Source organism: Gymnoscopelus microlampas (genome assembly GCF_963454915.1).
Source record: "Gymnoscopelus microlampas genome assembly, chromosome: 19".
NCBI classification, from domain to species: domain Eukaryota; kingdom Metazoa; phylum Chordata; class Actinopteri; order Myctophiformes; family Myctophidae; genus Gymnoscopelus; species Gymnoscopelus microlampas.
In genome coordinates, this window is record NC_139956.1 from 637,501 (window position 1) to 654,608 (window position 17,108).

The 17,108-nt window shown below is 36.2% G+C and overlaps 2 protein-coding genes across 2 annotated transcripts in view; both read right to left on the minus strand.

Annotated features, from left to right (window-relative positions):
• LOC311035147 (uncharacterized protein) overlaps positions 1–11,727 on the minus strand; it is a gene marked incomplete at its 3' end in the record, with an annotated part of 40,320 nt that extends 28,593 nt beyond the window's left edge. The window contains exons 1-3 of the mRNA XM_084043226.1: positions 11,535–11,727; positions 9,486–9,922; positions 1,326–1,626 (exon numbers count right to left, since the gene is read on the minus strand). Of these exons, the coding sequence (XP_083899352.1) occupies positions 1,326–1,626; positions 9,486–9,922 (738 nt within the window). The 5' untranslated portion in view covers positions 11,535–11,727. The remainder of the gene's footprint in view (positions 1–1,325; positions 1,627–9,485; positions 9,923–11,534) is intronic.
• A 2,385-nt stretch (positions 11,728–14,112) lies between these two features.
• Positions 14,113–17,108, minus strand: part of LOC311035148 (uncharacterized protein) — a 62,254-nt gene continuing 59,258 nt past the window's right edge. The window contains exons 21-22 of the mRNA XM_084043227.1: positions 16,803–16,844; positions 14,113–15,308 (exon numbers count right to left, since the gene is read on the minus strand). Coding sequence (XP_083899353.1) covers positions 16,835–16,844 — 10 coding nt within the window. The 3' untranslated portion in view covers positions 14,113–15,308; positions 16,803–16,834. The remainder of the gene's footprint in view (positions 15,309–16,802; positions 16,845–17,108) is intronic.

Here is a 17,108-nt window from a genome sequence, read left to right on the forward strand (position 1 = left end):
CAGACAGACAGACAGACAGACAGACAGACAGACAGACAGACAGACAGACAGGCAGACAGACAGACAGACAGACAGACAGACAGACAGACAGACAGACAGACAGACAGACAGACACATGTCTCACCTCTATGTTGTGTCTGTAGTCTCCTCTACAGCGTAGCTGCTCCAGTAGACAGACAGACAGACAGACAGACAGACAGACAGACAGACAGACAGACAGGCAGACAGACAGACACATGTCTCACCTCTATGTTGTGTCTGTAGTCTCCTCTACAGCGTAGCTGCTCCAGTAGACAGACAGACAGACAGACAGACAGACAGACAGACAGACAGACACATGTCTCACCTCTATGTTGTGTCTGTAGTCTCCTCTACAGCGTAGCTGCTCCAGTAGACAGACAGACAGACAGACAGACAGACAGACAGACAGACAGACAGACAGACACATGTCTCACCTCTATGTTGTGTCTGTAGTCTCCTCTACAGCGTAGCTGCTCCAGTAGACAGACAGACAGACAGACAGACAGACAGACAGGCAGACAGACAGACAGACAGACAGACAGACAGACAGACAGACAGACAGACACATGTCTCACCTCTATGTTGTGTCTGTAGTCTCCTCTACAGCGTAGCTGCTCCAGTAGACAGACAGACAGACAGACAGACAGACAGACAGACAGACAGACAGACAGACAGACACATGTCTCACCTCTATGTTGTGTCTGTAGTCTCCTCTACAGCGTAGCTGCTCCAGTAGACAGACAGACAGACAGACAGACAGACAGACAGGCAGACAGACAGACAGACAGACAGACAGACAGACAGACAGACAGACACATGTCTCACCTCTATGTTGTGTCTGTAGTCTCCTCTACAGCGTAGCTGCTCCAGTAGACAGACAGACAGACAGACAGACAGACAGACAGACAGACAGACAGACAGACAGGCAGACAGACAGACAGACAGACAGACAGACAGACAGACAGACAGACAGACAGACACATGTCTCACCTCTATGTTGTGTCTGTAGTCTCCTCTACAGCGTAGCTGCTCCAGTAGACAGACAGACAGACAGACAGACAGACAGACAGGCAGACAGACAGACAGACAGACAGACAGACAGACAGACAGACAGACAGACAGACAGACAGACACATGTCTCACCTCTATGTTGTGTCTGTAGTCTCCTCTACAGCGTAGCTGCTCCAGTAGACAGACAGACAGACAGACAGACAGACAGACAGGCAGACAGACAGACAGACAGACAGACAGACAGACAGACAGACAGACAGACAGACAGACAGACAGACAGACACATGTCTCACCTCTATGTTGTGTCTGTAGTCTCCTCTACAGCGTAGCTGCTCCAGTAATAAAAGTCTCTGTTTGGATCCTTTAGGAAAAGCAGCAGCTTTCTGCACCTCGGCCTCAGTCCTGTGAGCCACCAGTAGGTGGCGCCCTATCTTCATCTGAGGCCGTCTACAGAACACACAGTAGTGGCTCTTGTCCCAGCGCCTCCTCTCTCCTTTACAACACTTCTTCACCCTCACTCCCTCCACCTCCTCGCCCGCTTTGCTCGGAGACGCCGTCGCCCCCTGCTGTCGCGGAGGCGTCTTCTTCTTGGCACTGTGTGTCAGCAGAACGTGTGTCAACGTCAGTGTGACTCATTATTACATTATTACACATTAGAAATGTGTGCATGGAGGATATAGCAGATCTACAAGCTCATAGCGCGGCACCGCGTGCTGCGCTATGAGCTTGCAGATCTGCTATTTTTGAAAGATCGTGAAAAGGTGTTCAAAATGTAAATCTTTGAATATATATATATATATATATATATATATATATATATATATATATATATATATATATATGTTTTAAAGCGAACATTTTTAACTCAAATCTTTGCTTCTGGGGGTCCCTCCCTCGAACAACATATTTTGAGATGGGGGTCCGTGGCCAAAACACATATAATTGTGGGGGTCCTTGACATGAAAAAGTTTGAGAACCACTGATATTATAGCAACATGAGTGTTTTTCAATAAACGGTTAGGATTTAGAAGACATTTGTAAAATCAAAGATTTAAGTTTGAGTTGAAAAACACATTCTCTTAGATCTGCTATTTGTGAACAGCCAAAGACATGTTAAAATGACAACATTAATGGGTTGAAATGTAACTGAATGAATATCAAACATTTAAGTGTTGAATCAAGCATCAATCAAGCTAATTATGTTGAAGTTTAACTCCTATGTATGTATTTTAATACCATTATTATTATGATGTGGCTAAGTATTATTATTATGTAGTTTAATGTAGCCGTGCACAACATCCAACAATAAAGTACAACCTTGAACCTTTTCTCTCTATTAGTATTAATGCGGCCCCCACCTTCACTTAATGCGGCCCCCACCTTCACTTAATGCGGCCCCCACCTTCACTTAATGTGGCCCCCACCTTCACTTAATGTGGCCCCCACCTTCACTTAATGCGGCCCCCACCTTCACTTAATGTGGCCCCCACCTTCACTTAATGCGGCCCCCACCTTCACTTAATGCGGCCCCCACCTTCACTTAATGCGGCCCCCACCTTCACTTAATGTGGCCCCCACCTTCACTTAATGCGGCCCCCACCTTCACTTAATGCGGCCCCCACCTTCACTTAATGTGGCCCCCACCTTCACTTAATGTGGCCCCCACCTTCACTTAATGCGGCCCCCACCTTCACTTAATGTGGCCCCCACCTTCACTTAATGCGGCCCCCACCTTCACTTAATGCGGCCCCCACCTTCACTTAATGTGTCCCACAGGTTAATATCAGAATAGTGTTATATTATAGATTTCAGCTGTTATGATTCATAACATGTAAACATGACCCGCTTTAATGACTTCAGTCTATATTAGTAGCTTAATGACTAGTATTAACATTCTATTGTCTTTGTTATGTCCAATGTATATTTGTATTTAAGTTCATAAAGTTAACATAAGTATAACTAAATGCATTGGAAATTACATTTTTACTTTTCAGGATTCTAATTCAAAAGTAGCAAAAATAGCAGATCTACAAGCTCAAAACGCGCCGCGATGCGGCGCGTTTTGAGCTTGTAGATCTGCTATTTTTGCTACTTTTGTGTGATGTACTAGAATGGCGAAGTATTATGGTATTAATTTACGTAGTAAGAATTGCAAACCACACTCTAACCACACTCAGACACACTCAGACACACTCAGACACACTCAGACACACTCAGACACACTCAGACACACTCTAACCACACTCTAACCACACTCAGACACACTCAGACACACTCAGACACACTCAGACACACTCAGACACACTCAGACACACTCAGACACACTCAGACACACTCTAACCACACTCAGACACACTCAGACACACTCAGACACACTCTAACCACACTCAGACACACTCAGACACACTCAGACACACTCAGACACACTCTAACCACACTCAGACACACTCTAACCACACTCAGACACACTCTAACCACACTCAGACACACTCAGACACACTCAGACACACTCAGACACACTCAGACACACTCAGACACACCGTCTTGCCCGTCGGGGCCTGAAAGCAAACTCCTCCTGATCATCTGTTTTATAAAGTTCTCTACATTGAAACGTCATGTGATCATCATCACGCTTTGATCTGTTTAGAGAACTGTGATCAGAGCCTCTCTGATAAAACTAGTTAAATGTTGTCAAATAGAAACTTTAATCAAATCAATTAAAAAAAGTTTTCAAATGGATCAGAAAATGTTGCACTTTGTAACTAAATATCACCTTTTAGTCAGAATGTAACTAAATATCACCTTTTAGTCAGAATGTAACTAAATATCACCTTTTAGTCAGAATGTAACTAAATATCACCTTTTAGTCAGAATGTAACTAAATATCACCTTTTAGTCAGAATGTAACTAAATATCACCTTTTAGTCAGAATGTAACTAAATATCACCTTTTAGTCAGAATGTAACTAAATATCATCTTTTAGTCAGAATGTAACTAAATATCACCTTTTAGTCAGAATGTAACTAAATATCACCTTTTAGTCAGAATGCAACTAAATATCACCTTTTAGTCAGAATGTAACTAAATATCACCTTTTAGTCAGAATGTAACTAAATATCACCTTTTAGTCAGAATGTAACTAAATATCACCTTTTAGTCAGAATGTAACTAAATATCACCTTTTAGTCAGAATGTAACTAAATATCACCTTTTAGTCAGAATGTAACTAAATATCATCTTTTAGTCAGAATGTAACTAAATATCACCTTTTAGTCAGAATGTAACTAAATATCACCTTTTAGTCAGAATGTAACTAAATATCACCTTTTAGTCAGAATGTAACTAAATATCATCTTTTAGTCAGAATGTAACTAAATATCATCTTTTAGTCAGAATGTAACTAAATATCACCTTTTAGTCAGAATGTAACTAAATATCATCTTTTAGTCAGAATGTAACTAAATATCATCTTTTAGTCAGAATGTAACTAAATATCATCTTTTAGTCAGAATGTAACTAAATATCACCTTTTAGTCAGAATGTAACTAAATATCACCTTTTAGTCAGAATGTAACTAAATATCACCTTTTAGTCAGAATGTAACTAAATATCACCTTTTAGTCAGAATGCAACTAAATATCACCTTTTAGTCAGAATGTAACTAAATATCATCTTTTAGTCAGAATGTAACTAAATATCATCTTTTAGTCAGAATGTAACTAAATATCATCTTTTAGTCAGAATGTAACTAAATATCATCTTTTAGTCAGAATGTAACTAAATATCACCTTTTAGTCAGAATGTAACTAAATATCACCTTTTAGTCAGAATGTAACTAAATATCATCTTTTAGTCAGAATGTAACTAAATATCACCTTTTAGTCAGAATGTAACTAAATATCACCTTTTAGTCAGAATGTAACTAAATATCACCTTTTAGTCAGAATGTAACTAAATATCACCTTTTAGTCAGAATATAACTAAATATCACCTTTTAGTCAGAATGTAACTAAATATCACCTTTTAGTCAGAATGTAACTAAATATCATCTTTTAGTCAGAATGTAACTAAATATCACCTTTTAGTCAGAATGTAACTAAATATCACCTTTTAGTCAGAATGTAACTAAATATCACCTTTTAGTCAGAATGTAACTAAATATCACCTTTTAGTCAGAATGTAACTAAATATCACCTTTTAGTCAGAATGTAACTAAATATCACCTTTTAGTCAGAATGTAACTAAATATCATCTTTTAGTCAGAATGTAACTAAATATCATCTTTTAGTCAGAATGTAACTAAATATCACCTTTTAGTCAGAATGTAACTAAATATCACCTTTTAGTCAGAATGTAACTAAATATCATCTTTTAGTCAGAATGTAACTAAATATCACCTTTTAGTCAGAATGTAACTAAATATCACCTTTTAGTCAGAATGTAACTAAATATCATCTTTTAGTCAGAATGTAACTAAATATCACCTTTTAGTCAGAATGTAACTAAATATCACCTTTTAGTCAGAATGTAACCAAATATCATCTTTTAGTCAGAATGTAACTAAATATCACCTTTTAGTCAGAATGTAACTAAATATCACCTTTTAGTCAGAATGTAACTAAATATCATCTTTTAGTCAGAATGTAACTAAATATCACCTTTTAGTCAGAATGTAACTAAATATCATCTTTTAGTCAGAATGTAACTAAATATCACCTTTTAGTCAGAATGTAACTAAATATCATCTTTTAGTCAGAATGTAACTAAATATCACCTTTTTGTCAGAATGTAACTAAATATCACCTTTTAGTCAGAATGTAACTAAATATCATCTTTTAGTCAGAATGTAACTAAATATCACCTTTTAGTCAGAATGTAACTAAATATCACCTTTTAGTCAGAATGTAACTAAATATCACCTTTTAGTCAGAATGTAACTAAATATCATCTTTTAGTCAGAATGTAACTAAATATCACCTTTTAGTCAGAATGTAACTAAATATCACCTTTTAGTCAGAATGTAACTAAATATCACCTTTTAGTCAGAATGTAACTAAATATCATCTTTTAGTCAGAATGTAACTAAATATCACCTTTTAGTCAGAATGTAACTAAATATCACCTTTTAGTCAGAATGTAACTAAATATCACCTTTTAGTCAGAATGTAACTAAATATCATCTTTTAGTCAGAATGTAACTAAATATCACCTTTTAGTCAGAATGTAACTAAATATCACCTTTTAGTCAGAATGTAACTAAATATCACCTTTTAGTCAGAATGTAACTAAATATCACCTTTTAGTCAGAATGTAACTAAATATCACCTTTTAGTCAGAATGTAACTAAATATCACCTTTTAGTCAGAATGTAACTAAATATCACCTTTTAGTCAGAATGTAACTAAATATCACCTTTTAGTCAGAATGTAACTAAATATCACCTTTTAGTCAGAATGTAACTAAATATCACCTTTTAGTCAGAATGTAACTAAATATCATCTTTTAGTCAGAATGTAACTAAATATCACCTTTTAGTCAGAATGTAACTAAATATCATCTTTTAGTCAGAATGTAACTAAATATCACCTTTTAGTCAGAATGTAACTAAATATCATCTTTTAGTCAGAATGTAACTAAATATCACCTTTTAGTCAGAATGTAACTAAATATCACCTTTTAGTCAGAATGTAACTAAATATCATCTTTTAGTCAGAATGTAACTAAATATCACCTTTTAGTCAGAATGTAACTAAATATCATCTTTTAGTCAGAATGTAACTAAATATCACCTTTTAGTCAGAATGCAACTAAATATCATCTTTTAGTCAGAATGTAACTAAATATCACCTTTTAGTCAGAATGTAACTAAATATCATCTTTTAGTCAGAATGTAACTAAATATCACCTTTTAGTCAGAATGTAACTAAATATCATCTTTTAGTCAGAATGTAACTAAATATCACCTTTTAGTCAGAATGTAACTAAATATCATCTTTTAGTCAGAATGTAACTAAATATCACCTTTTAGTCAGAATGTAACTAAATATCACCTTTTAGTCAGAATGTAACTAAATATCACCTTTTAGTCAGAATGTAACTAAATATCACCTTTTAGTCAGAATATAACTAAATATCACCTTTTAGTCAGAATGTAACTAAATATCACCTTTTAGTCAGAATGTAACTAAATATCATCTTTTAGTCAGAATGTAACTAAATATCACCTTTTAGTCAGAATGTAACTAAATATCACCTTTTAGTCAGAATGTAACTAAATATCACCTTTTAGTCAGAATGTAACTAAATATCACCTTTTAGTCAGAATGTAACTAAATATCACCTTTTAGTCAGAATGTAACTAAATATCACCTTTTAGTCAGAATGTAACTAAATATCATCTTTTAGTCAGAATGTAACTAAATATCATCTTTTAGTCAGAATGTAACTAAATATCACCTTTTAGTCAGAATGTAACTAAATATCACCTTTTAGTCAGAATGTAACTAAATATCATCTTTTAGTCAGAATGTAACTAAATATCACCTTTTAGTCAGAATGTAACTAAATATCACCTTTTAGTCAGAATGTAACTAAATATCATCTTTTAGTCAGAATGTAACTAAATATCACCTTTTAGTCAGAATGTAACTAAATATCACCTTTTAGTCAGAATGTAACCAAATATCATCTTTTAGTCAGAATGTAACTAAATATCACCTTTTAGTCAGAATGTAACTAAATATCACCTTTTAGTCAGAATGTAACTAAATATCATCTTTTAGTCAGAATGTAACTAAATATCACCTTTTAGTCAGAATGTAACTAAATATCATCTTTTAGTCAGAATGTAACTAAATATCACCTTTTAGTCAGAATGTAACTAAATATCATCTTTTAGTCAGAATGTAACTAAATATCACCTTTTTGTCAGAATGTAACTAAATATCACCTTTTAGTCAGAATGTAACTAAATATCATCTTTTAGTCAGAATGTAACTAAATATCACCTTTTAGTCAGAATGTAACTAAATATCACCTTTTAGTCAGAATGTAACTAAATATCACCTTTTAGTCAGAATGTAACTAAATATCATCTTTTAGTCAGAATGTAACTAAATATCACCTTTTAGTCAGAATGTAACTAAATATCACCTTTTAGTCAGAATGTAACTAAATATCACCTTTTAGTCAGAATGTAACTAAATATCATCTTTTAGTCAGAATGTAACTAAATATCACCTTTTAGTCAGAATGTAACTAAATATCACCTTTTAGTCAGAATGTAACTAAATATCACCTTTTAGTCAGAATGTAACTAAATATCATCTTTTAGTCAGAATGTAACTAAATATCACCTTTTAGTCAGAATGTAACTAAATATCACCTTTTAGTCAGAATGTAACTAAATATCACCTTTTAGTCAGAATGTAACTAAATATCACCTTTTAGTCAGAATGTAACTAAATATCACCTTTTAGTCAGAATGTAACTAAATATCACCTTTTAGTCAGAATGTAACTAAATATCACCTTTTAGTCAGAATGTAACTAAATATCACCTTTTAGTCAGAATGTAACTAAATATCACCTTTTAGTCAGAATGTAACTAAATATCACCTTTTAGTCAGAATGTAACTAAATATCATCTTTTAGTCAGAATGTAACTAAATATCACCTTTTAGTCAGAATGTAACTAAATATCATCTTTTAGTCAGAATGTAACTAAATATCACCTTTTAGTCAGAATGTAACTAAATATCATCTTTTAGTCAGAATGTAACTAAATATCACCTTTTAGTCAGAATGTAACTAAATATCACCTTTTAGTCAGAATGTAACTAAATATCATCTTTTAGTCAGAATGTAACTAAATATCACCTTTTAGTCAGAATGTAACTAAATATCATCTTTTAGTCAGAATGTAACTAAATATCACCTTTTAGTCAGAATGCAACTAAATATCACCTTTTAGTCAGAATGTAACTAAATATCATCTTTTAGTCAGAATGTAACTAAATATCACCTTTTAGTCAGAATGTAACTAAATATCACCTTTTAGTCAGAATGTAACTAAATATCATCTTTTAGTCAGAATGTAACTAAATATCACCTTTTAGTCAGAATGCAACTAAATATCATCTTTTAGTCAGAATGTAACTAAATATCACCTTTTAGTCAGAATGTAACTAAATATCATCTTTTAGTCAGAATGTAACTAAATATCACCTTTTAGTCAGAATGTAACTAAATATCATCTTTTAGTCAGAATGTAACTAAATATCACCTTTTAGTCAGAATGTAACTAAATATCACCTTTTAGTCAGAATGTAACTAAATATCACCTTTTAGTCAGAATGTAACTAAATATCATCTTTTAGTCAGAATGTAACTAAATATCACCTTTTAGTCAGAAAGAATCATTGATAATGAAATGAATAATAAAAACAGTCTTACTTCTTCTCTTTCTTTTTATTCCTCTTCCGTCTCTTCTTCTCCTCTTTCTTCTCCTTCTTCTTCCTCTTCTTCTCCTGTCGCCCCGTGACTCCGCCCACCTCGTTGGTCGTCCCGGCGACGGCGGCGGCGCTGTCGCTCTGGTTGTTGTCCGTAGCAACGGTCCCGTCGCCCGTAGCAACGGTCCCATCGCCCGTAGCAACGGTCCCATCGCCCGTAGCAACGGTCCCATCCCCTGTAGCGACCACGGCCTGGTTCTCCACGACAACCTCGCTGTGGTTGTCCATGGCGACGCCCACGACAGTCTGGTTGTCCCCGGCAACCATGGTGTTCTGGTTGTCCATGGCAACAGGGTTCTGGTTGTCCGTAGCAACCGTGGGCTGGTTGTCCATGGCGACTGTAGTCTGGTTGCCCATAGCAACAGAGCTGTAGTCGTCCATCTGACAAAACACAACATTATATTTAGAACATGATTAGTTTAGATTTGGTTGTTTTTTATGAACATGATGAGTGGAGCTGCCTCTGGTGTTATGATTGTGGACTTCATTTAACCCATTGAGACCTGAAGCCGATTCTACATGTCTCCTAAATCTCAACAGTTTTCTGAAAAACGTATGTTTCTATATCAGTGGTGCTCCATCTTTTTCATGTCAAGGACCCCCAAAATGATATGTATTTGGCCGCGGACCCCCATCAAAATATGTTGTTCCAGGGACCCCCCAGAAGCAAAGATTTGAGTTAAAAATGATCGCTTTAAAAAGATATATATTCAAAGATTTGCACACATTTTCACGATTATTCAAAAATAGCAGATCTACAAGCTCATAGCGCGGCACTCGGTGCCGCGCTATGAGCTTGTAGATCTGCTATTTTTTAATAGCCCAAAGTGTAAAATAATGCTTTTTTCAAACTTAGTTCAAACTTAGCCTAGTTATGGCTTAAATGGCTTTTAAAAAGCCATTTAGTCGGGAAGGTATCTGTGTGTCATTTTTAGATTTCTTTGGATATTCAAAAATAGCAGATATACAAGCTCATATATCATATCTATATTTATATCCAGTACCATATATCAGTGGTTCTCAAACATTTTCATGTCAAGGACCCCCAAAATGATTTGTATTTGGCCGCGGACCCCCATCTCAAAATATGTTGTTCCAGGGACCCCCCAGAAGCACTGATTTGAGTTAAAAATGTTCTCTTTAGAAAATATATATATTCAAAGATTTGCACAAATGTTCAAGATTTTTTCAGATAAAATAAAACAGCAGATCTACAAGCTCATAGCACGGCACTCACTATGAGCACAGTGTCAAACAGGTTTAAATGTTGATGCTCTATTAAACTCTATTAGCTGGGGACCCCCTTTATTTAGGGACCCAAGGACCACTCATGTTTTCAAACCCCTCTTGGGGGGGTTCCAGGGGGTCCCCAGCAAAATGTGTTAATATAAATGTGTTAATAAAGCATCACAATCATTTTAACCACTTTAACCTTTTATACTTTGGCTATTCAAAAATAGCAGATCTACATAATAAGATCTTCATAATAAATAATATATACAGTGTCAGGGACCCCAATCTGAACACATATAGCTCCAGGGATCCCGATATGAACATATATAGAGCCAGGGACCCCCAGTAAAGTTACACATGTAACCAAATGGACCCTGCAGATCTTGTAGATCTTACAGATACAGATCTTACAGACCTGTAAGGGTCCATTTGGTTACATGTGTAACTCTGATAAAGTGCAGAATGTAACCAAATGGACCCTTAAGGCTCTATAACTGCTGTAACAGCAGCTTGTAGATCTGATATTTACACTATAGAGTCTGAGGATCTATAGATCAGATCTATAAGTTACATAACATGCTAGCATCGACATGCTAACGCTGATGCTACTAGCTAGTAGCTTAGCCACACACATGCTAACAACAACAACAACGCGGTACATAGATCTATAAACCCAGTGTCAGCCTTACAGCTCAGAGGATAGATCTATAAACTCACACAGGGGGATGCTAGCCGCTAGCCGCTAAGCTAACTCACTTACATTGTGTTTCTTTTTCTTCTTCTCCTGGTTTGTTGTTGTTGAGGTGACTTCCGGGGTGTTACAGAGAAACGGGTGACCGTGTGAAAGCTGCTCCCTCTGTGCTTTATGTGTGAATATGTTTTATTTAATATAAATGTTTTATTTCATTTATTTATGTTTTTCATGGAAAAAATAAAGCGATAAAAACGGTGGAAGCCCCGCCTCCTTTTCTTCTTCTTCTGCTGCTGCTGCTTTGTTCTGCTGTTTGATGCGATGCAGCGACACCTATCGCCCCCTGGCGACTACATATATATATAGAGAGAGATGTGGGGGGTCCAGGGGGTCCCAGGGGGTCCCCAGCTAAGATGATTTAACATAGTATCTACAGTGGTGATGTAACTGTGATGATGCAGAGGGCCATTATATATGAACACACTCACTACAGAGGAACACATTGTACTGTCTGTCTGTCTGTCTGTCTGTCTGTCTGTCTGTCTGTCTGTCTGACATTCTATATCACGCAAAAGTAGCAAAAATAGCAGATCTACAAGCTCAAAACGCGTCACATTGCGACGCGTTTTGAGCTTGTAGATCTGCTATTATTTTGGAAATGAAATCCCGAAAAGTAACATTTTCATTTAATTTCCAATGCATTTAGTTATACTTATGTTATCTTTATGAACTTAAATACAAATACATTGGACATAAAAAAGACAAAGAATGTTAAAGGTAGGGTAAGGGATTTGCAATTATTCAAATAATTGCAAAATAGGTCTTTGTTCTGATAGTGCTCGTTACTATAGAGTGTCCTGTCCATATAAGGAGTTTCCATGTCTCTCCAGCTCTTTATTAAACAAAAAATGCATTTTCAGTGCTCTCTCCTGATTCGCTCAAATGTTGTCAAATACCCGTAAATGTACTAAATTGTGTTTACTAAAGAGCTGGAGAGACCATGTGACCCAACAAACACTCTGTAGCAATGATTACTATCACAATACTTTAACCTTTTTAACAAAAAAATAATATTTACAAAAAAATATCACTTACCTTTAACACTAGTCATTAAGCTACTAATATAGACTGAAGTAATTAAAGCGGGTCATGTTCACATGTTTAGAATCATAACAGCTGAAATCTATAATATATCACTATTCTGATATTAACCTGTGGGCCACATTAAGTGAAGGTGGGGGCCGCATGTGGCCCCCGGGCCGCCAGTTGCCCATGTATGAAATACAAGCTCAAGAGACGCGCTGTGAGCTTGTAGATCGGCAATTTTTTTTGACAAATTTCGAAAAGCCATGAGCATTTTTTTTAAACACTTTGTATCATTTTGATTCATTTTTTCTTGATACAGTAGGTGCTTCTCTGGGGGTCCCTGGAACTAAAATATATGTTCAGATGGGGGGGAGGGGGGGGGGGGGGGGGTCAGAATAAATAATTTGTATTGTGTATAATAATATAGCTACAATTTATAAATACTCCAATAAAAGTCCTGTGTTCAAAGTACAAAAGTATTGGCAACAAGAAATACTTGAAGTACCAAAAGTAAAAGTACTCTTTTGAAAATAGCCGATCTACAAGCTCATACTGAAGTGTCAGTCAGTCCTCTGTGCTGAGAATTAGAACTGTTCAAGGCTGTTTCACCTGCATGACCTCAACCTGCACTGACACATTAAATACAATAAAATAATATAATATAATATAAAACATCCTGCAAATAAAACAACACAAAGAACAAGCAGTTAGAAATACACACACATTCTACTGAGAAATAAAGCTAATCTGTAATTCATTATTATACTTATATATAATGATTATAATAATCTACAGGTTCATTTATTATTATAATAATTATATATCATTATTATAATAATATGTATAGGTTCATTTATTATAATTATAAATCTCTGCATCAAAAATAGCAGATCTACAAGCTCACGATGCGTGGTTTTAAATGACTCCAGATCCTGCATACAGTAAGTGTCATTTATAAACAGGACATGGAGTGATTTACAACGAGTGCTTCTAAACCTGAACACAGGAAATAAATCATGTTTGAACATAGAGTTTATTGACATAAAGTTGATCATAACAACATGAATAACTGTGTGTTTTAATGAAACAAAGTCTTTACAGAGATAAATCTGTCTGTACATCTGTAATATTAATGACTTTATCAACGTTTAATACAATCAATTCCCAACATATTATTTCTGGGTTTCTCTGGTTTCAGTTCATTCAACCTCCTCTTGTGTGTTGGCTAGTGAGGCGCGTTCTAGTGAGACATGACAGAATGGGGTTCATTTGGTGCCGGAAACCGGTTCAACGTGTTTAAAACAGTGGTTTTCAACCTTTTTCGTGTCAAGGACCCCCAAATTCACACATATTAGCCCACGGACCCCCATTTGAAAAGATATGCCAGGGACTCAACCATTTTGATTTCTTGGGGGTCCCAATCTACACGGTATCATCACCATTAGTGTTCATTTAACTCTGAGAGTGTACAAATGGAACCAAATGGACCCGTTAGGGTCCATTTGGTTCCATTTGTACACTCTCAGAGTTAGACACATAAGGGTCAATTTGGTTCCTAACTATTAATTTGGCTGGGGAGCCCCTGGAAACCCCTCAAGGACCACTGGTGGTCCCCGGACCAGTGGTTGAAAACCACTGTTCTAGTGAGACATGGCAGGATATCAAACGGAACACAACCACCCTAAAGACTAATCATTGTGTATATTCCTGCACTAGTCCTGCACCCAGTGATCTTGGTACATAGAAATTGATCTATTGAAGATTCTGACTTTCAAATGTACATATTTCTTTGTTTTGTTTGTATTGCTGTATTGTCGTATTGTGCTTTTTGCTTTGGCAATGTAAACGTATGTTTTCTCATGCCAATAAAGCCCTTTGAATTGAATTGAATTGACAGAATGGGGTTCATTTGGTGCCGGCCTGCGCCCGCATACTGGTTCTTATAAAGGTTTATGTACAAATATGCATCAAATATAAAGGTTTATATACACTTAGGCACAAGGCTGGTACATAATAAGTGATAATTACATGATCAAACATACAGGTCAAATATACAGTGTTCCCAGTTTGTTGTATGAAATATCACACATCAAACAGACATGAATGTATTTACATCAGAGGCACAAGGTACTGTGATAATGATATGATCAAACATACATGAATGTATTTACATCAGAGGCACAAGGTACTGTGATATTTATATGATCAAACATACATGAATGTATTTACATCAGAGGCACAAGGTACTGTGATATTTATATGATCAAACATACATGAATGTATTTACATCAGAGGCACAAGGTACTGTGATAATTATATGATCAAACATACAACAGGTCAAATGACTGTTCCTCAGTCTATTGAGCAAAATATCAATATCAAAAATATAATTTATATAAAAAGTACAAGGCTACTTCTGCTTGTCCTTGGTTACCATCTGGACACATGTTGTCACAACACACAACACCATGACATTAAAAGAACAGTAAAAGAGAAAAGATAACTATTAGACCAGTATCAGAGATAAAGATAACTATAGAAGAGAGACCAGTTTTATGATCTAATCAGTAGACATGGATCATTTTAATGCTCCCAAAAATAATACCAGTCAGAAACCAGGCCGTCATATTGGTAGGATCAACCTCTGAAGTCTGATGAATCTAGTAAATGTCTTTAAATAAATCATGTTATTCTTCATCTGGTCTGTTCATGGATACTGGATTTGAACTCGTGCTCCATCTCAGCATCACTTACTTCCTAAGAGAAAAATAACAGCTTTACTGTTAATGACCACATTATGTGTAGAAATATTATTGACATTGATATTATTGGTGATGATGAGGATCTATTGAGGGAAATAAAAACATTCTGTAAAGCCATCTGCCTTCCTTTTCATCAGCTGAGCTAAACTGGCAGTATCTTTATCTACATTTGGTGTTAGTAAGTAGCCTGGTAAACGCCCCTCCCTCCGGAAATCTCATTTGCATTTGATTTCAGGAGTGAGTCTGGCCTACACGCCTGTATGGGCAATTTGGCTGTGGGCGGGAGTAGTAACGTTGACTGACAACCCCTTCAGCCAATCAGCAGTTGTTCCCTTTCAGCCAATCAAGCAGCTCGTTTTCCCCACGACCAGGCAATATGGTTAGGGCAGGTACACACATGTATCGGACATTTTAAATTTATAGTACTGTATTAGTGCATTTTCCGCCATTTTCACGGTTCGTACTTTAACAAACTCCTCATAGCAGGATGGTCAGAATCACCTCAAACTCGCTCAGCGTACACAAGAAACCTTAACGATGAAAAGTTATCAAAAGCGTGAGTTTTCATAAAACGGCGTGAGTGGCGAAGCGTCAAACTTCCTTGTTTCACCGCCAAATAGGAAGTGAAAATAGTCAATCTACAAGGTCAAGTTTTTCCTTTTTTCTATGTAACTTTTGAGCAGATTGTCATATAGACTTGAGGTTGATGTCATTGGAATCAGATTGTCTTTCATTGGTTTAACCCCCCCTTCAATATATCGATAAATATAGATAACACCTATATTTTGCCATAACTTTTGACCAGCTTGTCGTAGCCACTAGTGAGTGGCCTCTTTGCACTCAGTTTAGAGTCTGTGTTCTTCATTAGTGTTACTTAACCCCGCCCCCTTTTCTGATTGGTCAATAGTTTATAGTTCCTATCTTTCGCCATAATTTTAGACTTGCTTTTCAAAGTCACTTGTGACTTGCCTCTTTGGTTGAAAGTCCATGTCCTTCATTGGTGTTACTTAGCCACGCCCCCTCTTCTGATTGGTTGATATTTGAAAGTTCCTATCTTTTGCCATAACCTTTGAACAGTTTGTCGTACAGAGTCATAACCCGACTCACTGGATTCGATTGAGAGTCCTTGTCCTTCATTGGTGTTACTTAGCTCCGCCCCCTCTTCTTATTGGTTGATATTTGGTTGTCCCTATTCTTTGCTATAACTTTTGAACGGGTTGTTGTACAGACTTGTGAGTCACGTCACTTGATTAGATGTAGAGTCCTTGTCCTTGATTGCAGCTACTTAGCCCCATCCCCTATTCTGATTGGTCGATATTTCATAGTTTCTATCTTTCCGATAACTTTTAAACAGTTTGTTATCTGCCTTTACACAAAACAAAGGATAACATAATGCAATAAATAAGATGTCTCAAGGTGGTAAGTTGAAAGAAAAATGTGTATATGGAATTATGGATATCTTGTGAAGACAGTGGGTCTGTAGGCCTACCTGGAACAGAAAGGCTGTTTGTGATCTTTGGTTCAGGTGGTCCTGTGGAAGAGAGCAGTGAAAGTCTTTATTGCAGTGTCTCATTTTCCTTTTCTTAAGGTCTGTGTGTAATGTTGCAAGGTGCAACAGCTGACCAAATAAGATGACATGAAATAAAACATTTTCATACTTTCAATGAATTATGCAGTTAAACAAAGTAGACCAGGGGTCTTCAACGTTTTCAGCCCAAGGACCCCTAGCTGAGAGAGAGATGAAGCAGGGACCCCCTCTATACTGTATAAAATTGTGTTTCAACTTTTTTTTTTA